The sequence below is a fragment of the Synchiropus splendidus genome, chromosome 1, assembly GCF_027744825.2.
Source record: "Synchiropus splendidus isolate RoL2022-P1 chromosome 1, RoL_Sspl_1.0, whole genome shotgun sequence".
NCBI classification, from domain to species: domain Eukaryota; kingdom Metazoa; phylum Chordata; class Actinopteri; order Syngnathiformes; family Callionymidae; genus Synchiropus; species Synchiropus splendidus.
The window spans coordinates 21366189-21392909 of record NC_071334.1 but is presented as its reverse complement, the minus strand read 5'-3'; the positions used below and the strand labels follow the sequence as shown (position 1 = coordinate 21392909).

General features: G+C 42.3%; 1 protein-coding gene across 2 annotated transcripts; it reads left to right on the top strand.

Moving 5' to 3' along the window:
- Nucleotides 1-842: 842 nt before the first annotated feature.
- Nucleotides 843-24713, top strand: atp10a (ATPase phospholipid transporting 10A). 2 transcript variants are annotated; one of them, XM_053877153.1, is made up of 21 exons: nt 843-1493; nt 3624-3828; nt 4586-4671; nt 5901-6007; nt 6077-6208; nt 6370-6500; nt 7479-7731; nt 7816-8033; nt 8113-8307; nt 10888-11428; nt 14585-14688; nt 15099-15225; nt 15821-16005; nt 16296-16650; nt 18011-18087; nt 19571-19696; nt 20059-20259; nt 20701-20781; nt 20857-20961; nt 22700-22887; nt 22984-24713. In XM_053877153.1, the coding sequence occupies exons 1-21, from the start codon at nt 1069-1071 to the stop codon at nt 23420-23422; spliced, it is 4281 nt and encodes a 1426-aa protein (XP_053733128.1). In that variant the 5' UTR covers nt 843-1068; the 3' UTR covers nt 23423-24713. The 2 variants fall into 2 exon arrangements, with proteins under 2 accessions (XP_053733128.1, XP_053733137.1); XM_053877162.1 differs by lacking the exons at nt 843-1493; nt 3624-3828; nt 4586-4671 and adding an exon at nt 4735-5464.
- Nucleotides 24714-26721: the final 2008 nt, after the last annotated feature.

Genomic DNA, 26721 nt, shown 5'->3' with positions numbered 1-26721 from the left:
TGATTTATCACATTATAAATCATAAATGAGTGTCACTCAGAACAATCCATTTCAGACCTAGATAAATAATTTATCTTTCAGACTTCAAATAGTAAATAATAATGATAAATGTGGGCATCAATGCAGACAACAAGCCACATGTGGCAACATGGCCATATTGGTCAAAATCTAATCTAAATCCATTTAGTACTTTTCAACTGATAAATGTCGGCATAAACAGAACCTCCTTGGCAATTGTGGAGGACGTCAATATATTATATTTGTCAATATATTAACATGGGGCATTTTTTCTTCTGTGAAACATGCTTTAATTTTTGTTCAGTTTATTTTTTACTTACTTTTACCACTTCAACGCAAATTGTCTTTCGTGGGATCAATGATGAAGTCTCACTTAGCTGAACCTATTTTCAATAATGGATGGAAAACACCTCAAAGATCCATATATATATATATATATATAAAACGGAATGTGATTGACAATAAAGCTCACAATTTATATCTAATTGACAGGTTGTGATCAGAAGAGCTAAAATATCCCTGCTTCACTGATACTCAAGTACTTTTACTCAGTTACTTTGCTCTACACTGGTACCGCGTGGCACTTGGACAGAGACAGCAGGATGGATGGCTGGAGGCGGGGCCACCGCCTCACATTTCCGAGGAAGCGCGCTCCCTGCTTGCTCACCAGCTTCCTGACTTTGCAGAATGCGCGCGTTTCCGCAGATCTATATACACTACACTGACTTGAGTAGCAAGTATCTGGCCAGGCCTTATGATTTGTAGCTCATCTATCGAGTTGAGGGTGTTCCTCGCCAGCCTTCCTCCAATCTCAGCATCCTTCCCAGAAGCAAGAAAAAAAGTTCAAGCCAAACAAGCAAAAGTTCTCCCGACTGGAAAGCGGAGTCGACATGGATGAAAAGAAGCGAATGGCGTGACTAAACCAAAGAAATGCGGGCGCTCTTCTTCACGCGCGCGGAGAATGATTACTTAGCTGGCAACTTTGCCGTGTTTTGCCTGGACGGACGCCGACACTTGTACAACTGAAGGAAGTTAGGAGCACAGCTGGCTATGGCGCGGGAGAGCCAAGCAGCCGAGATGGCCAAGGCTTCTAAAGTCAAGAGGCAGAGGAAGAAGAAGTCGAAGGAGAACAAAACCAGGGTTGTCCACGCAAACCTTCTCTACGACCACGCCAAAAAGGAGGAAAACCCCAACCGACATTTTGCCAACAACAAGATAAAGACCACCAAATACACCCTGCTCTCGTTCCTGCCGAAGAATCTTTTCGAGCAGTTTCACAGATTCGCTAATGTTTACTTTGTCTTCATCGCCCTGTTGAATTTTGTACCGGTTGTCAACGCATTCCAGCCGGAATTAGCTCTGGCTCCTGTGGTCTTTATCCTGTCCGTCACTGCCATCAAAGACCTGTGGGAGGACTACAGGAGACACAGGTCCGATCAAGAAATCAATCACATGGACTGTCTGGTTTACAGCAGGTAAGCCTGCATCAGCTGTCTCCAGCTGCTTGCCATAGTCAATGTGCTCCTCTCCTTTCTCGTCGCCTGCCTATGTCGTGGTTACAAAGCAACACATCACTGCAACTGTCAAACGGCAGTGCGCCCACCACGGGGTCAAGGTTCACCAATACGAACATGAAAGTCTCAGTGTTGTCGTGCTAAACCCAATTAGCCACCCAGCATCTGCCCACCTGTCCTCTGATCTGATGCACCCATGTCCCTGGTGTCTGTCCTTTCCACATGCTACCTGTGGACCTGGTCCGCTCCCAACACTTCCTCTCCTCCTTCACTCACTGTGTGCTGTGTTTTCTCCCTGGCTAATGAAAAGCAGCCCTGTCATGTCCATGTACAGAGCATAATTCACGGCAATCAAAAGGCTCAGTGTTTTGCAGCTCCGCAGTTTTTTAAGTCTTAGACCCAGGTTGCTCTGTCAAAGTTCATTGAATTAGCTCCTGCTTCATTGCTAATGTGCAAAACAACCATTTTGTAGTCCTGGCAACGGCAAACTGGATTCTACCCAGCAGAGCTTGTTTCTTTATCAAGGATAAACCAACATAGGTGATCGTCAGACTGTGACATTGACTTTTTCTTTTACATGAACTTGGGATTCTTTTAAGTAAATGTGGGCAGACCTGACTTTTGGAATCTGCTGAATCTGTTTTTTACTCTTTGTATCAAATTCATACACATTTGTCTGTCGACATTTATGGATGGCCACCAAGAGGAAACGTGTTCACTGCGGTTAGATACATGTCCTGTTTAACTTCCAAGTACACTTTAGCTAAGGACTCTGCTGACCAAATGACCGTAGAAAGAAATGGCTTCTTGCGGTGTTTCATGATATTGCAAAAGTACTCGTCCTTTTGGGTGTGAATCTCTGCTGCTACCTGTATATGTCACCGCCCCTCCTGAAATCAATAGATTCCATGATCACCAGTTCGTAGCGGGGGTATTAGTACAGTACATCAGTACATCTAAGATCAGTGGTTAAAAGGATCTACCTGATCATTAATCATATTTATCTCATTATTTGTGTATGTTCGTGCATTCATGAAGACAGGATGTTTGGACTTAAGAATTTAGTCCAAGATAGCGTTTGTTCACACGACGAACAGTGTGTGTTAGTGAGTCATAACATTTTTGTTCCAATACATTGGCAGAATTCTAAATCTTTTCTGACTTCTTTGGTCATATTAGCAGTTCCAAGTCATGAAGTGCTTGTTGTTAGTCACTTGGCCACTTACTACCTACGACTTTGTGTTTAGAACTCAGTGCTAGTAAACATTTTGTCCTTTTGCCTGATTATGAACCTTTGTACTTCACATGGACTTCGATGATATTAGCTTTAAAGGCATGCTTGAGATATATCTCTTTGTTTAGATAGAGGTGAAACTGCACATAGAAACAGAAAGCTTGTTTATCTTCTCTTGCTGAGCAAGTAAATATCGATTAACAGGATGGAATTTTCAGAGGTGTTACCATCTCCTCCCGAACTGAGAAAGCATTTTAATGACTGTGAGAACTGATATTTTTCAACTGCGCATAATTCTATGTAGACATACAATAGAAAAACATTGACATCACTAAAGACATGTATATTTGATGACATAATACTTATCTCACCACATGCACATTTTTCGTCTAAGTGAGATGGCTGGCCCAATAGTCTTGTTTGTCTAACCCTAAAACACCTCCTTCTCAAACCTCTTTGAAGGTGCTTTACGGGATGTTGCATTGCTATAATTAGATTCTACAGGTTGTCCTCTGTTCAGGTTGTCACAGCAGTTCAACAGTCAGGTCCACATCATCTCAAGCCTATCATACTTTTACAGACAGAATCTGCCCTTTAAAACATTCTTTTGGTGTCTTTCGAGACCTGCATTCTTTTGTTTCAAGTTTGTGTGATCTTGTTCATAGTGTAGTTCTTCATCATTACTAGTGTGTCAGATGTCAAGCATGTGCCATGTGAATGACCCATATATATATATATATATATATATATATATATATAAAGATCAGAAAATTTCCACTGACCCACCCTATTGACATAATTGAAGTGCTGAAACAGTAGCTCTGCAACCCCCGGTGAACCACACATTGTTTCTCTAGATCTGACAAACGCTATTTGGAGAAGTACTGGAAGGAGGTGCGGGTGGGAGACTTCATCAGACTGCGCTGCAACGAGATTCTCCCTGCTGACGTCCTGCTGTTGAGCTCCAGTGACCCTGACAACCTGTGCCACATCGAGACTGCTACACTGGATGGAGAGACGAACCTCAAGCAGAGGCAGGTCATCCGCAGCTTCTTCTACCTGGTGAGATCATATGTTGCTGCTTTTCACCTACATTTCCAATTGGTGGGTGGTCTGTGGAACTCAATCTTACCATTTGTGTGGTTTATGTTTGAAGTTGCCCTGCGCAGTACTTGAATGAACCACTGACCAAGTGAATTAATACTGTGATTCTTGGCTGTTGTGAGAGACTGCTCCGTCTCAGCTTGTGATCGGCCTTTTGGCCCTCTGATTAAGTAACAGTGAGAAACAACTATCCCTATCATTTTGTTCTCAAACACCATGCAGTTCAAGAGGACATCGCTCGACCTCAGTTTCAGTGTGATCCTTGTGACCTGCAATTTGCAGCACAAGTAGCTACATATACTGTCAAACACCTGATATTTGCTCAGGTTTGAATGTCAGGGTTCAGGGTGCTTTTCTCAGTTGGAAGCCCATCCATTTTCTTTTTCAACTTTGTTGCGCACTGTTGATTTGACTTTCTCCAATAAATTTAAAAAAAAGTTACATCTGTTTACGACAACTTAATAGTGTCATTGTGTAGCTGTTTTGTGCAATGATAACCAACCTGCCAACTTCATCTATATCTTCAACTGAAGTGAGTCATTTTGACCTGTTCTACTTGTGTGGAATGTTTTCAATGTAACATTTGCGTAATATTGGTTTGTTTCTTTTAGCAAATTGCAAAGTCAGCTTTACTTTTACAATGATTTTTCTAAGAATATTTTTTACAAGACACTTCTTTGGGATCTTGGCAAGGTTTTTGTGTGTTGCTTTGCAGGATTGTGATTTTGACCCATTGAAGTACAACAGCGTCATTGAATGTGAGAAGCCAAATAATGACCTGAACCGATTCAGAGGATATATGTGAGTATTTATTTTCCTTTTGCTCAGCCTCTGTTTGTTGTTTATGCTTTGTTGTAGGAGATACAAAAGTTGCCTTCAAATTCAAAGTGAAATTCTAGAGCGGAATTAATTGCCTTTGGAATGCATGTCTGTCGACCCCGACGAGTCAGGTCACCCTCTGGTGCAACATCAGCATGTCATTTGTTTGATGAAAAGTCAATCATATCAAACCACATTGACATGGTTGTTTGTTTTTATGAATAAAATGATTGAGCCCAAATAATGAAGGAAAGCTAGTGGGGAAAATAACATTGACTGCTGCATTTTTGTTTACTTTTTTAAACCTATAACTTTCTGAATAATTATTGATGAAAGAAGTCCACCCATATCTGGATGTGCGCAAAGTCATTTTTCTACACCCTTATTTGAAACGTTGCCATTTTTTAGACAATTTTTTTTTGTCTTGGATTAGCGTGTGTGCTAAAACACCAAAGCTCAGCATGCGGGCCTCTACTCACATGATAATTTCACTGTCTTTGCTGGAAGGAGACCAGATGCTGCAAGTTTTTAGTTGCTGGGCTACAGTTGAGCTTCCTCATAGGTGGAGCTGTGTGGCTGGGTATGGACTTGGGGAGGGTTTATCTGTACTTTGTTTCATAATGGCTGAGAGCATCGAGTGTAATTTACTTGCGTCCTGGGAGAGAAAACCATCTGCGTCTTCAGGGCATTATCAATTTCTTGAACAGCGTGAACTGAGCGAGGACAAGCTGTGTGTGGACTAGAGCAGCTCATGACACTGGGATCTATAATGGAGGTGATGCGTCAGACCTAAGAATGAGTTGTTCTGGTTCTGAACATGCTGACAATAGCATGACTTTGCGAAAACACTTCAACACAGATGACAAATAACTCCTCATAGCCTATTACAGGAGCCTACAGGGGGATTTATCTCGCGACTTGGATTCTCTTAATTTATTCACTTTGTGTTTGCTGGAAATTTGTGCACAAAAAAAGTGGCTCACATTTATGCCTTTCCTCATCAAGCTCTTTCAGAACTTGTGATGAAAGGATGTGAGCTGAAGCTCGATTGATATGAAGCTGTGGGCAGAAAATGAAGAGCTAGAATGTTTTTGCTAGTCTCTACTGAGAGTTGATCCCAAAATGAGTGTTGTAGTATCAGAGTTCAAAGTCAAAATGACGGTTGACGCTGGAATAAATACTCTGTACACTCAGTCTCTTCTGTCTGACAGAATACATCAAAGTGGGAGAAGAGATGCCCTAAATAAAGAGAACCTTCTGCTTCGTGGCTGCACGGTTCGTAACACCGAAGAGGCCGTGGGCATAGTCATATATGCAGGTTTGCCTAGAACACAAGTTCTGCGCTTGAGTTCAAGTTCTTGACCTGCTTCCTATCCTGTCTCTGTAGGTCACGAGACGAAAGCCATGCTGAACAACAACGGTCCCCGCTACAAGCGTAGCAAACTGGAGAGACAGATGAATGTCGATGTGTTCTGGTGTGTCATCATCCTGCTGGTCATGTGCCTCTTCGCTGCTATAGGTCAGTTATTTTCTGCTAAATTCTTTTTTGTTCTCTTGTCCTACACCTCTTCTGTGTGAGTTGATTAATCTCTTCAGGCTTCAGCCTGATTTTTTGTTTTTTTGCTGTTTTTACTTATTGTCCCATCCCTGTGAGTTGACCTTGTGAAGTTTCTCGTTCAGGTCACGGGCTGTGGGTGTTTCAGTACGGAGATAAGCGACCTGTGTTTGACGTTCTTAGTCCAGAAGGGACAGACTTATCACCCATCATGTCTGCCATTTATCTCTTTCTCACGTGTATCATCGTATTTCAGGTAAGGACTACACAAAGAAACTGCAATAGGCAAGGACTGTGTGACCTCCACTCATGCCCTGTACCTGTTTATGACCATATATAAACATTTATGATCAATTACTTCGCATTGATTGAAATTCCATTTGGATTTTTGACCTTTGGTACATGATGATAGAAAGGACCAGTTTAGTGTGGCGTTACGGCTATGCACATATTTTACCTCGGAGGATCACATCTGTATTTTGCAGCTTAGATTATATTTACAAAATTCCTGTGAATGTTCTATGAGTGTCGCATATTTAAGACTTGAGGCAAGGATAATTATAATTAATATAATAATATAATTAATAATTATGCACCACTTCATGACAAGTGTATCTCTTGTTTTTCAGTTGTGAGGTGGTACACATCATGGAGTTGTTGACTCCATGGATATAGCAATTGCTTAATGTTGTTTTTGATTATAAGACACAACATTTAACTGATTCAGAGTTTATTCTTAATAGTTTTTTTCAATAGTCGTAGAGCAGAACACCTTGTGAGAAAACCTTTCAGAAAGTATTCAAATACCCTGTCCTACAGTGAATGAGAAGATTTCAAAACAAATAGCTCTCATTTAATTGAGTTAAACTCAGAAATCATTCTAATCTTTGCTTTAACTCTGCTGCTTTTGTTGTTGTTTTTTCAGAGTGCACATTCTCACAGTCCTAATGTCCTCCAAAGGCACACTGAAATGTACTTATGTCCTGATTTTCATTTGGTTCCAATTCCGTCATGTACAGTGTCACGTCTATGTTTAGCTTGTCCTTTTTTTGCCTAAAAAGTTGCAGCCTTCAGCACATTTTAAAACGTCTTTGTTTTGTGATGGTGAACCATAACCTTTCGTTTATGTGTATTTTGGTCTTTAACATTTTTTAAATGTTCAAGGCCAGTTATTCCTATGCAGCACAAAGTGCCTTTTCTCTGTACTTACTTGTCCCTGTCTGTCCTCCTCCAGATGCTGATCCCCATCTCCCTCTTCGTGTCAATCGAAATTGTCAAGATATGCCAAGTGTACTTCATCCATCAGGACCTGGATCTGTACGACGAGGAGACAGACTCTCACCTGCAGTGCCGAGCTCTTAATATCACAGAGGATCTCGGACAGATGCAATACATCTTCTCTGACAAGACGGGTACACTGACAGAGAACAAGATGGTGTTTCGACGCTGCACCGTGGCAGGTGTTGAGTACTCCCATGATGCCAATGGTGAGATAAGCCGGCAGCCACAACACAAGGCATTGTTTATGGGTGTTCACTCTACCTACGCTAATGCGTGTCTGTGTTTTTCAGCAAAGAGAATTGCCATGTATCAAGAGATGGATTCTGAAGAGGAAGATTGTACATCTCATGGTGGCACGCTGCCGAGACGGGATAGCGTGACCAGCCACCATAGTGCCCGAGTGGTGCTGCGCTCCCATAGCACCAAATCGCATCGCAGAACAGGCAGCCGCGCCGAGGCCAAGCGGGCCAGCATCCTGTCCAAACACACGGCCTTTAGCAGCCCCATGGTCAGTGCACCTCATGGTTTGCCATCTTTGTCCCTCTGACTGCCTGCTCATGCCTGATAAACTCTCTTACGTCCTGCAGGAGAAAGATATCACACCTGACCCTCAGCTCCTAGACAAAGTCAATGAATGCAGCAGTCAAATGGACTTCATGCGCTTCCACAGCCAGCCGATGTCCCAGCTGCCTTCTGACCTCTCTGACATCATTGATTTCTTCATCGCTCTAACCATCTGCAACACTGTGGTGGTGTCCTCCCCAAACCAGCCCAGGCAGAAGGTAAAGCCTGAACATACTTGTCATACATTATTACATACATTTATTTAAAAAATAATAATACATTTACTATTGAAAATATTTCCTGTGTGGGCATTTAAGTATTGAAATGAAAATACCTAAAAAAGTAATTTGAAACATTAAAAAAAGTATCTCTCATTTGAGTTAATCCTCTCACAGCTTTCACTCTTTTCGGTTGCTCTCTTTGATGTGGTTTCTTGGTGCATTCAAGGTCTTGTATCCGTCTTTTGTTTCGGTCTGGGTGCGGCTGACCTGCCCAGAGGTGATATCCTCTCCTGACCCGACAGCTTGGATGTTTCCCTTCCCAGACGCACAAGTCTGTCTTGATTTTGACCAGTGAACCTACTTAGCCTAATTTGTGTTAATAGAGAATCTAATAATACTGGAGTTTTTGCCTTTTTATACATTTGATTGTTTTTGCTTTTTAAGTCAGTTGGCCAGTCTGCATGTCAGTAAGTCTTAAAACACCCTTGACTCTGCTCCGGAGTGAGTAGTATTTGTATTATAGTGTGTTAAGATTTGTTGTGGGAACTAAGGCTCACAGAAATCTCAAAGTGAGTCACTCTCGCTGCCATTGTCCCGTAGGAACAATTTTCTGCTTCATAATGACCTTCAGCAGGTCAATTGTATTACAGCTATTTAATGACTGAATAGCTCACGTATGTTTTACAATTTCCTTTACCAGCATTGTTGTGTTTGTGATTTTTTTTCCTGAAAAAATCCCCATTTGATTTCCTTTTTGTTATGTGTCTAAATATTTGTTCTTTGGGCACCATTTGTTCACTTTAGACAATTACAGTGTAAGGGCTCTAGCTCTCCTTTGCCAGAGGAAGTCACGTGGCTGGAATACAGATTTATTGAAGACATCATCAAGTTCATCTTGTGTCATGTCTTACCGTCCCTCACTGTGATCAAGACATTGTCCAGCTATTCTTTTTCGTCACATGCTGAGTCAGAAATGTCTGGTCTCTCCTATTCTGGCGTGGTTGGTTCATTGCTTCCACCTTCAGTCTCCACACTGCTGGATTACGTTGTGTTGGGGCCACCCTGAATGACAGACTTTGCCATGAACAACAGTGCTTTGTGTGTTGTTTTTATGATGTTGACATGCCGTTTTGTTCTCCAGTGAATCACATTTTCACTGGTGAAAGTCTGCGGGCATCAATGGGGTGAAGTTACATTTTCATCAGGCGTTGCGCAAACTGTTACTGTTACAGACACACAGCCATCTGATTGTTTGTCATGGCAGAGGGAATTCCCTTTATTAACCGAACAACATTCTTCAGTACAATTGCAACATTTTCACACATTTCTGAACGACTATGTTCAAGGACACACTGCATGTGTTGCCACGCAGCTTGGGCACCGCCAACATCCCTCTACTTCCATGGTCTAGTTTTGACCAATTTTGTCACCCATTCAGCATCTGTGGGATTCTCTCGACTAATGCCTCTCAGATCACCCACCGATCAACTACCTCTGGGAAGTGGAAACTGCAGCCGAGAGTGGACTGCAGTGTCTCTGGGCATTATTCAAAGAATCATATGTTCAGTGAAAAGACTTTCACAGCTTATGTTGCTGCAAATGACTGCTGAACTCACAACTGATCTTCCATCTAGACCAGGGGTTCTTAACCTTTTTGATCTTGGGGCCCACCTTTCCCAGAACAAATAGGCCCGGGGCCCATTCAAGTAATAGAAATGATTCATGACTCTTGATTTCATTTGTGATCTATAACCATATTTAGTCTACTTTCACATAAACAAACCAAAGCCTTGTGAAATGACGTGAAACCATGTGAACATCGCAAAGATATTTGTCATAGAAAAGTCCAACCAGCAGCAGAACCAGGTCCAAGTTATATTCATCAAATTTACTAAAGAAAAAGAGAAAAAAATACACTTGATGCAAACTGTTGGAAAATTGGAAAATTCTGAATAAAGTAATAAATTCAAATGAAATTCAGAATAAAATAATTATAATCGAACCATGTCTAAATATAAAATAAACATAATATATCTTATTTAAACTCCAAAGAAGATATAAGTAACGTCTAAATGAAAGTATCACCATAAAACTAACATAAATTTTCAAAACTGCTTCAACAGGTGCTTGCAAGAACAGTTTTTACTGTTGGTGGTGTGGCATCACTTTCTTTATTATTTTTTTCTTTTCAAGAAATTCTCCATAGTTGTTAACAATCACAGATTTGCAGCTGTCAAGTCAATTCAGTGACACACTACTGCCACCATACGTGGCTGATGTATTAAAACGGAGCGTCTCACGGCCCAAAGGTGTAAAACAAAAAAACTTTTAGCGGCCCTCTGGGACGGCCCTATGGTTTAGAATCAGTGATCTAGATCACATCATTCTCATCTCTTACATCTTCACTGACTGGTTTTGTTTGTTCACCAATCACTGGGCCACACGAGAATGTGAAATCTCGTCCAATTGCTCACTTTTTTAATCCACATTCTAATGGTTCAGTTCATCATATTTGTATCTTGCACAATGAACCATTTCTAGTCGTTTCACATCATTGGCTCTTCTGCTGTTCTGCAGGTTCGGATGCGATTTGAGCTCAAGTCACCAGTGAAAACCATCGAAGACTTCATTAAACGCTTCACCCCTGGTCGCCTGAATTCAGGCTCTAACAACAGCAGTTCGTCCAGCCTCGTCACTAACCGCTCCTCAAATAAGGGTTGCTCCAGCATGCTGTCTTCACCATCAGCAGATAGCACTCTCACCAAGCTAGACGAGGAACATCTAGCCTTCAGCCCTGTTCCCCCATGCTACGACGGCAAGGCCTGGATTCCACAGGAGGGCGAGCTCCGATATGAGGCCGAGTCACCGGACGAAGCTGCGTTGGTCTACGCCGCCAGAGCTTACAAGTGCTCCCTGGTTGGTCGTCTTCCTGACCAGGTGACTGTTGAACTACCACACTTGGGAAAGTTGAACTTCGAGCTTCTGCACACTTTGTGTTTTGACTCAACGAGGAAACGAATGTCTGTGGTGGTGAGACATCCAATGACTGACCAAATCACTGTTTACACAAAAGGAGCGGACTCTGTTATAATGGACCTCATCAAACCCCCAAATACAGGTGAGAATGCATTCACACACTCACAATGTCCTGCTGCTGCAATGTAGGATTGTTGCTGGGGCAAATAAGTGTGCAGGGCTGACAGTCAATATGTAGAGCAGTAAAAAAGCAGCTTTCTGCTCAGACCGGCAAGTAGCCAAATTCATTTGAAAATCCCAATATCAGCATGATATTATTGATCTGTTAAACTACAATTGATAAACGTGGCTCTGAATCACAGATTACCCACAAATCAGCCTCTGTAATCGCCAGCTGACCAATGCTGAACACACAAATTCCTAACTAATTCATTTAAAGCCGATCAATATCTAGTGGTTAATCATTTCCATCTCTTTGAATAGTCTCCTGTAGAAGTGTGTTCTGTACACTGGTGTTGGTCTCTGGTTTGTGCCTGTAAATGTTTCTAAAGGCACTTCCTGTGTGGCTGTGCTCCCGCTATACACCTCCCATTTCCACTGCTGGGCAGCTTTCCTTTAAAGTCTTATGTAACCAGTGTTTTTTTTTTAATTTTTTGAGACTTTGGCGCTTGCTTTGACTGGTCTTGTTTAAAAGTGGACAGTATTTTTTTCCCTTACGTGATTGGGTAAACAGTGTGACATGGTCTTTCACCTTGGTTAGTGGGAACGGTGTAGATGGTTTTTAGTATTCAAGGCACACAATGAGCCACACGAGCACTTTCCCAGATTGACTACCACCAGACTCTTTCCAGGGATGCTTGGAAAAAAAGTCTGTCTCTCAAAAATACCCACTTCCGTAGGCCAGTAATGAGTCTTATAAGTGGTTCTTTTTCTTCCCCAAAAATGTTTTATCCAATACTGGATATCATAAAAGTCCTCACATCTTCAGTTTTGTTGTAAATAATAGGATAAGGTAAATGTAAATGTAAAATGTAAAAATACTTTATCTCAATTTTTATTCTTCTGATGTTCAGTGCAAAGCGTCAGTTTGTGCGCCATGTATCAGCAGTGGCTCCTGTGTGTGCTTTATCTTGTTTGCTGTAATAGTAGTCTGGTATGGCCAAACGCTTTACTCCTCTAATGGCTGCAGAATGACTGTCCTTCTCGTAATCGGGGGCCGTGCATAATAATGGCTGCACTGTGGCGATCCCAGAGTTGTTGCTCGAAAAGCACACATGGAAGCCACTAGTAGTCAGAATGACTCACAACGTAGTTCTGGCCTCACTTCAGTGGCAGTGTTCACTCTCAAATAAACACCAAGTATGACTGCGCCTTTCCATCGAACTCTATATATAAACAAACATTCATCTGGTGTCCTCACTCGTCCTGTTTAATCTAATTTTAGCAGTAAATTAAATGGACTAAACTGAGTGACTGTACGTGTTCCTTTTTTGTCATGCCATTCCATCATGCTGCATGTATGTAGGTTCTTCACTCATCATCATTCATTATTTGGTCTAAAGTTTTCATTATCTATTATTATTTCTGTATTTTTATAACCAAATGAGTTCGCAGACAGATGTACATAGAGGTACCTACAGAATTTAAATGAGGCAAACTGACATAGTGGCTGTTAAAAACATTGAATTTTTTAAGGCTTCTTCGGTTCTGGCAAAATGGTGTTATCACATAGTATTTAGTTTGTGGATGAGGAATACAAAATTATGAAACATAAGGGTACAATTCTTATTCACATCAACACAGAATAAAATAATTCACACGTATTTAAGCAGTCTGAATATGAGAGAAGTATCAAACCAACCACCTCCCTCTCTGTCAAGGGAACTGCTCAATTCCATTTGTTTGTGGATGAGGTTCCACTTTATTCTGGGGAACATATATTATTCTCTGCGTTGAGAGGAGTCAGTTGAGGTGGTTCGGGCATCTCATGAGGATGCCTCCCTTTGGAGGTGTTTCAGGCACAGCCAGCTAGGAGGTGACCAAGGGGTCGACCCAGGACCAGGTGGAGAGTTTTTATGTCCTCACTGGCCTGGGAGTGTCTCGGACCCGGTGGATATTGCCAGGTTGCTCTTCTACAGCTGGGCTCAACCTTCCACTGCTAATTTTTGTTTAGATGTATTTGAGATTAGTGGAAAGACATGGTCACTTCATAACTGTGATGTGAAAAATGTCAAAACATTGCTCACAGACAGACATGATTCATAAATATCTTAAATTGAAAGACAACATTATATGTATGAAAACATGAAATCAAGGGAACCAACCCTGATGTGATGAGGGAGATGCAAAAATTGGTTTCAAATTATCATCTGGATTACTATCAGTATTGACATCACATATACTGTCTGACTGAGCTTCTATATTTGTTCTTTGAATCCTGGTTCAATCACGTGAAGACGTTCTAAAATAAACAAGATGGTTTAAATCAGTTTGGTCTTGAAAACAGTCATACAATAAATTCGGGACTATAGTTGGTCGGTACTGAAAAACAATACCTGCCATGCATGATCTGTCTGATCTGTAATCTTTTTATATTTCCATTACATATCCTCAAAAAATAATTCAGATTTACATACACATCCTTGCCGACATTGCTATAGCTCACAGCTATAAAGGCACTGAGGCACTAGTCCAAGTGACCTGCAGACAGCCAACCCTGAAAGTTTGAGTGAAATATGCTTGTCTGCTTTGGAGTTATTCTGTTTACAAACAGACCTTGTCACATAGCCTCTGGCACTCTGTGATTGGTGGAGGTAATAAAGGCAATTCAGGTATTGAACAACAGAAAATGTCTCTTCAACAGTTACCATTTTCGTGGGTATAATTAGTTTCAATGTAATTAAGTTTGATGAGCATCTTCTAAATTAAGGATTTGTATTCACAAGATTTCCTTAGTGCAGAAATTATTTTGGCATAGCTCATTGCTGTCCAAGCTGTTGTGTTATTAGGGAGATTGCGCGTCTGGCCATCTAAGTTTTGGCTGCTGCTTCTTCATCAGATGAAGCCAACATGTATCACATCCAGAAAGAAGTCGAAGATGCCGTGACAACAGAGTGGTAAACCAAAACCAATACATTAAGATGCACCTGACTTGGCAACGATTCTTCATTCTTATTTTATATTTCGGGTTGACCACTGAAGCACTTTGAATTTCGTGAAATGTTGATGTCGACATACATACATAGCCTGTTGGTTGACTATTAACACCTTTTTATAATTGGAACCTTTTGTTTTCAAGGTAACTCCAAAGGAAAGCGCCAAAAAAAGATCATCTATAGGACCCAGAATTACCTGAACCTCTATGCTGCTGATGGTCTTCGCACCCTATGCATTGCCAAAAAGGTAAAAGGAGTCAACAGGCATTTTCTCTGCTTGCAGAAAGAGGCCTATTTTCATCATTTTAGGGGCCTTTTTCTTACATTTTCTGGCCCCTAAATTTCCAAATTTCGGCTATCATGGTATAAAATGAAAGCACTGTGGCCTTTGGTGATGATTTGACAGCTTGCACTTGAAGGCAGCAGATGGTCACGTGTCGTCCTTTCTATGTGACATTCCTTGTGACTCATCTACGATCTGTGCTGCTTTCCCAGACTGCTAATTTATTCCCACAGGCTCCCCATGTGAAATCCCATCAGCAGTCTCCACGATAAAACACCCTGTCAAGGTCTCGCAGTTCTCCCAGGAACCCGTTACCCGTTGCTGCTCCTGTGTTTGTGCCATTAATCCTCTGTTTTTCTTTAATCTAATTTCAGATTCTCAGCAAGGAGGAGTACTCCTGCTGGCTGCAGCGCCACCTGGAGGCCGAGAGGGCCATCCAAGGACGAGAGGAGTTGCTCTATGAGTCTGCGCTGCGTTTAGAGACCAACCTCCACCTTTTGGGTAAACCTTCCGTCTCAGCTTGCAGAGTATGGAGCTCAAACTGTAACTATTATGGAGATTGGTGTGTCACATTCCAGGCCTTCTTTTCTCTTGATTCGACTGTAAAGCAACTGCAACCATTTTAAGGCTTTCATTTTTATATTCAATGTACCATCGCCTCCTTTCAGCTAGTTGTGCCGCTTTGATAACAGATGGCCATTTGAGGACACATATCTAAATAATAAGCTGCATAGTTTTGTTTTATTTTTAACATGTGTCATGCGCCTAACTTGAATTCTGTCTGCTGAAAACGTAGAACACATTCCATTATAAAGCTCCCCCACTATCCAGTAGTAGGATCTAAGTGAGAAAAAAAGTTCTGCCTTTGAGTTCAAATTTATCATTGCTGCCTGCTTTGCATTTACTTGCATGTGATGCGGTGAAGGGAAGAGTGCAATGTTTGTTTTTCATTTATTAACAGGTTTTAAGAGATAAATAGCAGAGAGTGAAAAACTTGAACTTTGAACAGTTTTAGCTGCATTTTCTTAAACTTTAATTTAGTCTGTTAAAATTTAGAATTTACATCATCATTTTGAACTCCTCCCTTCACTTGCAGGTGCAACTGGAATTGAGGACCGACTCCAGGACGGTGTACCCGAGACCATTGCCTCCTTGCGGAAGGCTGGTTTGCAGATATGGGTTCTGACTGGTGACAAACAAGAAACGGCTGTCAATATTGCTTACGCTTGCAAGCTACTGGACCCTGAGGAAGAGATCCTGACACTCAACGCTGATTCTCAGGTGACTAAGAGGACTGAAGTCTTACTTAGTATTTAGCATCTTCACCAGTATTCTTTTTTATTTTGTTTTAACAAGCAAACAATGGTCACTATTTGAAATCCACAATGCAAATATTAACTTTCAATTTATGATCTCAGCTGTTCCTAATATAAACCCAGACCCAACAGTGAGGTCAGACACTTCATACAAATTTACACATATTCCCTTCTCAGCCTGCACATCATCTGCTGTCCAGATGTGAAGTCATACAGGTGTTGTCCTAACACTATCCCGTGCTTGTCTCTGTTCAGGAGGCGTGTGCTCTGCTGCTGGAGGAGAGTTTACACTACATCCAGGCCAAATTCCTCTGCAACTCCACCGACCATGCAGCCAAAGTCTTTCAAACTGACTTTGTACCCGTAGAGATCTATCAATCTTCTTTTCCTCCTTCATCCTCCCACACCACTCCCTTCTCAGTGCACCGGCTGGGCCTGGTGATCGACGGGCGGACGTTGGCCTACGCCCTGGATAAGAGCTTGGAAGATAAGTTCCTGGCTGTGGCTAGGAGCTGCCGGTCAGTGCTTTGCTGCAGGTCCACCCCACTGCAGAAGAGCATGGTGGTGAAACTTGTGCGGAACAAACTGAAGGTCATGACCCTGGCAATAGGTAAGATGGTCGTGGCAGCTCTCTTCTAATCTAAAAAACAACTTGAAATGCAACAACATGAAATGCAAAAACATCGCTGCGTCTTGATATCTCTATGTATTTTTTTATACGTATTTATTTAAACAGTTAGTTTCGATGTGACTGTCACCCCTGACTCCGTCACATAATATGACTCCATCCTAAATTTTACTTTGTAATGAAGTGCCAGCAAGGCAAAGGTGACTTGAGCGTCTCAATGTGACTTAGTCTTTTCCCTGCCTGCTGTTTATTTGTTCCTGCTGCGGACAGAAGGCAACCGTTTTTGCCAGCTAAGCTCTTCTATGTCATTGCCATGTGCGCAGCTCTGTGCAGAAACACTGCCGCGCGTCACACTCTCTTTCATTTTCACGTCCCTGTGAAGACTCCAGATGATGTTTACTCTGTTAACACCAACAATCATCTTCTTCTGTCTTCATACTGTTGGTCTGTTCCTTCTGAGCATTTTTGTATAAAATAGACACTTCAGTGTTTGAAACAGGAACAAAGACGTGATTATATAATTATATTTTATACAAATCTGAGAAATAGTGTGTAAACCTTTGCGTTGCTGCATCTTTAAAGGTTAATGAAATGTTTCTTAAAACATGTTTGAAGTGCTACAGTAATGTGTATTTGAAAATGGTGCTTGATTCATGGGGTGATTTAGATGTGGAAAATATCTGTGACGATTTTCCACACTTAAGGCCATCATTTCTCTTGAGTTGTATACAAAGTTACTAGAGTTGCTTGAGCTAACATCCTTCTTTGTTGGTGTCAAAATACTGTGCGTTGAATTCTGTGTAAGAGGATAAAGGAGCAAACCCCACACCTCTTGGCTTAAATACCATGATAAACTGTCTTTGTTTGGTCTCCATCTGCCTGCACCAACTCTTAGCCTTTAAATTTCAAGCAGTGATTAAAATGCGACTTCTTCGACTGACTACAAGACTGGTTAGTGCTGGCTAAGTAACTGGGCAGTTCCCAGGTGCTGGTGCAAACCTCTCATAGCTTGCCATCACTACTGCTTCACTGCAGTGACAAGCAAACCTTCTTCCCACTCAGCCACCTGTGGCGAAACCAAATTGTGCGCCATAATAGCAGATTCCTTGCAACCCCCAGAGAGAGCACGAGGATCATCCTGACAAACACCAGTGAAGATCCACCCGCACGCACATCCCGTATCCGAGGCCAGGATTTGAAACATTCTTGTTGCTGTTCCCAAAACCTGTAAAAGAAAATCCCTTAATCTTTTTGCACACAATCGATCTTCCGTGTGTTTATTTCTTTTCAACATTTCAATTTTACATTTGAGTCCTCTCCCCCTTCTTCCTATTGACCTCAGGTGATGGGGCCAACGATGTCAGTATGATCCAGGTAGCGGACGTGGGAGTGGGGATCTCCGGGCAGGAAGGCATGCAGGTGAGATGATGAGGTGTTAAAGATACCAGGACACCAACTTGAAACACTGATTTGAGCTTGCTCATGTTTCCTCCCTGCACAGCAGTACCTAATTCATACATCCATTCTCTGAGGGTCACTTTAGGGTAATTGGTTTTTAGTGACAGTAACCTGCCCAACAAGTCCTTGTTCCACAGTGGCTCCCATTATGCTGCGCCTTTTTGCAGACTGCCTTATAAAACACTAGCAAAATGTTTCGTCTCTTTTTACAACCTCTACGTGTTTCCTACTCATGTAGCCACTGTAGTTATTCAGCTGCTTAGTTCGCCCTTAGCATTGCTTTTTATGTCACCAGCATACTTTGTTACAGAACGCTACTTGATATTTAGACCATATTTAAGTTACTGTGCGCGTATGGGTCAAAAGCGACATAAATGCAATATATATCCATTAATCGTTCTGCAAAAGAAAATGTATGGATCAGTCATTAACACATACATTTACAAACATATTATTCTTCTGATCAAAAGTCAGCAAATTTAAAGATGTTTTGAATTTACAGTCAGTGCCGTCTTATGCTAAAAACAACTTACCGCCCGGAAAAGGGTTGGGGTCTATGATCTACCGGGTCAATTCCGTTTTAAGACAACAAGGAGGATTTTGTTTGTCTTTGCATTTGTGGTGTAAAAAATTGAGAGACTGTTACGTCTCTCACTCTGAACTTCAAATCATTATGAGATGTTTCTCATTGCTTCTCACTGGACTTGACCCTGACTTGTGCTCAATAGCAGTCAATAAATCTGCTTGGACAATGGCGGGCAGCGCCCCTCCCCCCGCTTCACTCAAGTACCTGTTCCAGAAAGGTGAACGTCCGTAGCAATGATGGAGATTCCCAATTAACTTCCAGGAGCGTTCCAGGCTGCTGCCGCGATGTAGCACATCTGTTCACGTCCGAGTGTCCTGTCCTTAAGTAGGCTGCGGGATTAATCATTGTTAATCAAATTTGGTTTTAATGGGACAGTGGTCACTCCTCAGAGCTCCCTCCTGTGCCTGGGCCAGGACTCTGCATGATCATTAACAGGCTTTTCCTCCATTACACTCCCCGTGTAGTCATTGAGAGGCCCTTATTGGAGCACAGCAGAAACTTAAGTCGCTGCACAAACAGTTACCGTTGATGAGCGCATTGACAGCTCAGACGTGTCACAGAGGTTGTATAAAGCTGCTCTAAAATCCAAGTCATAAACCCAGCTTGTCATCAGGGAGGATTCTGTTTTAAACCTTGATAAATGAGGCTGTTGTTACAAGGAATCCCAGAAGGTGGAGAACCCATTTATGGGTTATTGCTTCGGAAAGATTATACCCACTAAAGATTCATTAGGAGGAAGGCAGGGTGTGTGTATGTGGGGCTGTTGGGTTTCTAATAACCGCCTGTGTCAGTGTGTGTGGACCGTGCCAGCAAGGAGAGGAAGGAGATTAAATGTTGGATCCATGTGGTGTTTTGCAGGCAGTGATGGCGAGCGACTTTGCCCTCCCACGCTTTCGCTATCTCCAGAAGCTCCTTCTGGTGCACGGACACTGGTGCTACTCCAGACTTGCCAACATGATTCTCTATTTCTTCTACAAGAACGCTGTAAGTTCTCTTGCGCACCAGGCTTGTTTAACTGACCAACTAAACACTTCATTTCACTCATAATAGCAGTTAGACAGCGGTGTTACAGTAAATACAAATAAAAATCCATTTATATGATGCGGTGTAAATGTTGTATTCAGTCAGTTTCCTAGGTGGTGATGGTCAGGGCTTCGAGCCAAAGTTCGATTCTCCAGCGTTACTTGTTGGAGATAAGTTGGAGTTTGCACTGCCTAGACCGACCCAGTTTTGTGAAGCATTTGATTTATGGCCGTGCTGCATTCCAAGTTTTAATCGTCGTCATCATCATCATCATCATCACACCCACCTGCTGAGTGTTTCCTGTGTTTTTGTTTTCCTCACAGATGTTTGTGGCGCTGATCTTCTGGTATCAGTTCTACTGTGGCTTCTCAGGTTCAGCAATGATCGACCAGTGGTATCTAATTTTCTTCAACCTGATGTTTTCGGCCTTCCCACAACTCATCACTGGCACTCTGGACAAAGACGTCTCAGCAGAGACCCTCCAGCAACTACCTCAGCTCTATGTGAACGGACAGAATTCTGAGGTATCGTCATCCAAAGTGTTGCAATAACTTCGCCTATCGGTGTTTCTTACTAATCTTGTTCAATGTTAGACGTCTTGACAGTCGCAGGTTTGAGGGGCAGTCAAGGTTTCTGTGTTACTCTGATGATGATATGATGTCATAGAATAGTGAAACACAGTTTTTGAGCACCCTAGTCTTTCTTTGTTGCATCTCGGCCCAACCTGCCACACTGGGAGCACCGACTTCATATCTTCAGAGAAACTGCAGCCACTGTTTTGTATTTCTGACCTACGGTGGTCAGTTAGGAGAACGCTACAGACCTATCAGTGTCACAGGTCAAGAGAGCATCAGAAATTGCACCCTAGTAGTTTGGCAGGAATTTATAAGAAATGTGCACAAGGTAGTTGCTATATTCAGGAAGTGACTGTGCCATTATTAAAGAGCTCTTCATTGCTCTTTCAGGAATATAAGCCATATATGTTCTGGATGAACATGATCGATGCCTTCTACCAAAGTCTGGTCTGCTTCTTCATCCCTTACTTTGTAAGTTTCCCACCGTTTCCCAACGTTATAGCCCCTTACTTAGCTCATTTTTTCTGCTCCTCCCTCATCCTGCAGGCCTACGTCGACTCTGACGTGGACCTGTTTACTTGGGGAACCCCGATCACTGCCATCACTTTGTTGACCATTCTGTTACAGCTGGGTATCGAAACCAAAACCTGGGTAAGAATGACTCATTTTGCAAGTAATCATCATCAATCAAGTAATGACTTGGGTGTTTTTAGCCATGTACTAATGGTCAAGTTGCGTGATGTTCTTGCTCTCACCTAATGTATAATGCTGCTGGTGAGACTCACACATATCAGTCCAAAATGGCAAGGAAGTTGAAGTTTCCTTGATGCTTATATTGTTTGAGCTTTTCTCACCAGTGTCTCAGTTGTTCTGTTAATAAATGTCTTGCTTGGCAACCTGGAGTCATGGCGCAGTCCTGAGAACTGTAATTATAATTCTTACAGTGGCATCACCGTCTTCGCTTAATATGGCCATTAATTTCCCAGAATTGCTGTGTCGTGATGGTATCATTATGCGGCGTTCTGTCGTGGTAAAGACCCAAAACAAAGCTAATTGCACTTGAACCTGAAGCCTCTGCAGCATGTAGAAACATCCGTCTGACAGTGTGTCTGCCTCACACTCCATTACACTGCAGCCTACCTTGAGCCCTGAATACCCATCTCCAACACCTCGCTGAATTATCCGCCGCGCTCTGGTCCCGAGCCATTTTTAATTTATGACCAGCATTAAATCACGGTCTTTTCCATTATGCTGCAGGTAGTAAATTTAACCTGACAAGTTTCCTACATGAGAAATGTCCTCTCCCACAACTGTGATGATGGAAGTATTTGCATCGCTGGACTGAGGGTCTCAGAACATTCACTGATAGAAAACGTGCTCAGCTCAGTCGGTAATCTGCTGTGAAAGTCAATTAGAGGTACGAGGACGGGACAGCCAGTGTTTGTCTCTCCTTCTCTGTACAGCAGCAGAGGGCCACGATTAATGATCCACTGGTGTGTTTGTCAGCAGGGACGACACAACCCAACAAACCTGTCTGATAGTGACTCTGGCGGATGACTGTAGGCCAATAGAGTGAAACTTGAGAGTCATAGTTGCGTTTGTGACCCACAAGAAAACACACTCATTGCTTGAGTGATTTGTTTTGAAAGTAGTTACAGTATTTATCATTTCTTTTTGTAGTGTTAATTCAAATTAATGTTAAATCATTTTAAATATGACTTTCGCAGTGCTGTCTTTGGTGGCATGTTTAACTTTCTGGACCATTGGCACATCATCCATCTAAAATAAATCATGCCGTGAGTGAAGAGCAATGGCTTCTCTACTTCTCTTTTTGGTCAATGAAAATTAAGTTTTTATTGTCTAAAGCACATTCAGTCTCGTTTCTATTGGTCAGCATTATACAAGTAACATCCGACTTATGACCTGCTCGACTTACGTCCACCCGTACTTACGACCACGGCCAGCAGATGCTCTTTTTTTTTTTTATTCAATGGCACGTAGCAGCCCGGAAATGCGCATACGACAGTTACGTCAGCACAGTATCCCAGCATCTCACTCTCACATAGCCATCTACCACTACAGTAGTACCTATAACCCTCGCGTCGGCTATTTTGAATGACATTCGACTTACGTCCAATCCGACTTATGACCGGTTGGTTGGAACGATCCCAGTCGTAAGTCGGATGTTACTTGTGAAGTGATAGTCATCCTCCTCGTTGTGTCTTGTCTTGTTTTCTTCACAAGATGATGACCAAAGTGTACCGTATATTATGGTACCTTTTAAATAGTTCCATGTCAGAATTCACCGGTGTCATTGCAGAGTTACATCGCGATGCTCTTCTATCCTGTAGTTGTGGCATGCTAACGTTCTGCTCCTCTTCTGCTGCAGACCTGGATGAACTGGCTGTCCATCAGCTTCAGCGTGGCCCTGTTCTTCACAGTTGCGCTGTGCTACAATGCCTCGTGTCCCAGCTGCTATTCGCCCTCCAACCCTTACTGGACCATGCAGCGTCTGATGATGGACCCCATTTTCTACTTGCTTTGCCTCATCACACCAGTAGCAGCATTGTTACCCCGGTACGCTGTGTACTGATGATAAATTTCACAAATGTCATCCTTCCAAAACTTATTTCATCAGTGTTCTCTTTTTGATGTCTCTGGTCTTCTCTGCAGATACTTCTACAGGGCGTGTCAGGGTACTCTGTGTCCAACTCCCGGTCAAGTTGGGAGGCAGCTGGATAAACTCCCTTCTGATACTCGCAGGAACATCCTCAGTCTGAACCAGCTCTGCCACAACCCCCCCCTTTCTCCGCTTCCTAGGTTCTCTGAAGGTTGCAGTATTCAAAACCAAAGTGAAGAGCAGCCACCGGGGCCTGCAGACACTAGTAAGAGTGTGTCCGAACTGTACACTTTACTTTCCACAGAGACAGACACTCTCCCGTACACCAAAGACCTCACACAGGGGCAGCAGCCCCTTCACACCAAAGACTCTGAATGTCTCCAAAAGACTTCAACGCCTCAGCTTCCCCAGGCAGACCGTGTTCAGCTGCCCCCCGAGGGAGCATCGCAGTGTGTCAAATACTCCAAACACCCGGAGGACAGTGCCCTCTGATGGCTCACTCGGAGTCTGAAACACTCATTTGCACAATATCTTTAAGATAGTACTTTTATTGTATTTTCAAAGGAGATTCTTTTATAAAAGTTTTTAAGAGGTACTTAATGTTCTGGTTGAATGTTGTGTTTGTTTGGGAGCTTTTTATTTTTTTTGAGGGGGGTGGTTTAAACAAAGCTGGATTGGTAAACTGGTACGGATTGTGTCAAACCTTTAAAAGCTGGCTCTGATTCCACTTGTTACTGAAGCACGTCCAATTTAAGGGATGTACCCTGCACTTGCTAGTTTTAGCTGCAGGGCAGAAATGAAGCAGTTTGTGTGTTTCACGTCCAACAAGACTCAAACTTGTTGATCTGATCATCACGACGCTAAGAGCGCTAACAGTCTACGGTTTCTCTGCCAAGTATTAGAAATGTACACACGATGTGGGCTGTGTGCACCATCTGTAGGGTGAAATCGCAGTGTGGGACTTCCTGCTGTGTCGCCTGGTTGCCTAGCAACCCCAAAGTGCCTGTAAAGACTCCAGGAAGTCTCCTGGCCTCGCCAGGAAATACTCAAGCACATTCCCTTGAGTCACTTCCGTCGCTCCTGGGAAAACTGTTTCCTGTTTTTATGCTACAATAAGCTAGCCGTCTGTCAGTGGACAGCTGGTTTGGTAAAGTTATGTCTCTGTGCTGAGGAATGTCCGCTGTAAACCAAAGAGTGATGGGAGAAATGACAAAAGCACTTTCAGGTGTAGCTATTCTGTCCACATCAAGTGAAGGGAGATTGTTGTACTACAACGCTTTAACTGTCACTCACCAAAGATCACGTGTCAGATACCCGACAACAGCATGAGCCGTCACACTGGAAAATTATGTTTGCTGTCCATGCTGAAGCTGTTTCTACATAGTTTTCTCGTCTCTTCTCTTCATGTTTGCGCGCTGCTTTTTAGTTCCGACCATACAGTCTGTCCAGGTTAGTTTTATTGGTTCTGTCTGTTCCTGACTTTTGTACTCAGTGTGCCAGATTGAAACTGCAGCTAGTCCAAGTCTTCATTCCAACGTTTACAGACTCTTCAGACAATCTCACACTGAACGTACTCGATCCGTTGTTGTACTTTTGAAGATAGTTTTATATCTTTGCTCATGGGAGCTACAGGCTTTTGTCATTTTCCAATCGTGATGTAGCAAACTGAACAACTCCAGACCAGCTTGAAAACATTCCTTGTTCTTGGGTTTTGTTTTTTGTTTTTTTTTCCTGGAGCATTTTTTATTTAATGTTTTTGTGTACAAATTAAACGCAAAGATTGTTTGTCAAAGACTCTCCTCTTTGAATGAATTGAATGATTATTTAAACGTTTGCCATTTATGATACATTTCTTTATGTAACATTGCTTTGGCCTGCAACAGAGTGATTGAAGAACACGTCTTTGAATTTCTTCCCCTGTTTACTCAGACATCTTTTAAGTCTTTAGAATATGGTTCTTATTCTCTGGAGATAGTTTCGGCAGATGATCCGGTACCAGTCCGTTTCTGGCTCTAATCTTGATCAGCAGTGTTTGTATCTGTAGCTCAAGCGATTTCAGTAATCTTGCTTAGTACCGCCTCTTTCTATAGTAGAAGCAGCAGTCTTGTAGTATTTTTCATAAGTTTTCTCTCCCAGCTCTACTCTGTCGAGCAAGTGTAGTCGTATCATAGCACAGTAGGTGCACGTCATGTTTGCATAACATGATGTTCTGTGTTACACTTGTCTAGCTTTATTGATAATGGTATCTGAAGCTGGCTATTGTTTTTTTTTTTTTTCTTTGACTAAACGCTTTATTTTATTTATTATTTTTAAGTTTTAAAGAAGTTTTATAAGGAGCTCCACTTAGTTTTACTCATTCTTGATTTTTTTTTTCCCCACAGTCAACTTATCATTTCTGATCTCTTATTCTCTTATCAAGTGAATACTGATGCATAGCAGCTTTCTTCAGCTTGCAGTCAGGTGCCGCCCAACTCCACACCCATTCCCCGTGTCTGACGGAATTGGAGTTGCTTTCCAGCAAGCGTTAGCTTTACAGCCTTTGTTTCACAACCACCTTATCCCTGAAGTTTCTGCATTCTTCTATCCTAAACTCATTGGCAACATTGCTGCAAATCTCCACCGGAGTCTGTTGTTTCCCTAAGTAAATGCATTTATCTTTTTTTTATTTTATTTGAACAAACCTCTACAAGACCATCATCCCTGTAAATAGACTGTTGAAGAGTCTTCAGACTCAGTGGATAGAAGCTCTTAATGTCGGTCATCCGTGGTGAGAGCATGCAGGGCCGTCATGTTTTGAATTACGTCCATAATCCAACCTGTAAACAGACTTCCATACTCTGATCTTTGACCTGGTGGAGTGGCCACTCCTGAGGATATTTAATCGGCATGAATTCTCTCCGTGCTCACACTTGTGCTCAAAGGTGAGAGCTGAGCGAGATGGATGGTTGCTGGCCTGGCGCCGCTGTAGTTTGTCTTTGCCTGGTGTGCAAACCCAGCTGCTGAGTCTGTGTGAGGGAGAAGGAGGGTGTATTATTAATGTTTCTTTTACAGTAGGATGAGAGAACACGACTCTGCTGATGCTTTAACGGCCAAATTACTGACCGCCGGAGCACATCCCAAGAACAAGCTCCTGGAGATAATGATGAGCCGACGCTCTCTCCATCTGCAGCCTGCTCATCAGCTTTTCTTGCACACGGTGTGAAAGGCTGCAGCGGTTGTGCAAGCCTGCAAAGCCTCGACATTCTCGCAGATACACAAGTGCAATCGCTTGCAGTTGAAAAAAAAAAGATATTGATGTTTTTTTTTTCTGCTCCTGTAATCTGATATTTGCCAGTGCTGCATTTCTACCTCAAAATGAGGTGTGCTGGTGTGTCTGTGATGTTTGTTTCTATTTCATTTCAACTTAGATTGAGTTGTGAAGGCCGCCTTTGTTTATTCTTTTTCTCATTATGGTTGAGTGAGTCGCATAGTGGAGGGTATCGAAAGCATTGTGGTCTGAGAATATTACATATTACTTTATGTGAAAGCAGTTAGGGGGTGAGGAATTGAATGTGTTCAGTCTGAGAGGCTCAAAGCATTTGAGAGAGTTTTTCCTGGTTGTTGCTGCAGCCTCACGAAAGGGTCCCTAGCTTCAGTCCAGTTTGGTGCAACTCTAGCTTGTGTTTCTTCCCATAACTTAAGGATGTAATTGTTAATTGTAAGACCAATTATTTGCCTCATACAACCAGGCTCCAGCTCTTCAAAACGCTGGCATGTGGGAATATGATACACAAGATGACAGAACTATATGT

Bases quoted from the DNA above. Each gene is read 5' to 3' on its own strand.
- atp10a (XM_053877153.1), top strand. From the start codon at position 1,069: ATGGCGCGGGAGAGCCAAGCAGCCGAGATGGCCAAGGCTTCTAAAGTC. The intron at 7,732-7,815 runs GTGAGATAAGCC...TGTGTTTTTCAG, and splicing joins GTACTCCCATGATGCCAATG to CAAAGAGAATTGCCATGTAT. The intron at 16,651-18,010 runs GTAAGATGGTCG...TATTGACCTCAG, and splicing joins GGTCATGACCCTGGCAATAG to GTGATGGGGCCAACGATGTC.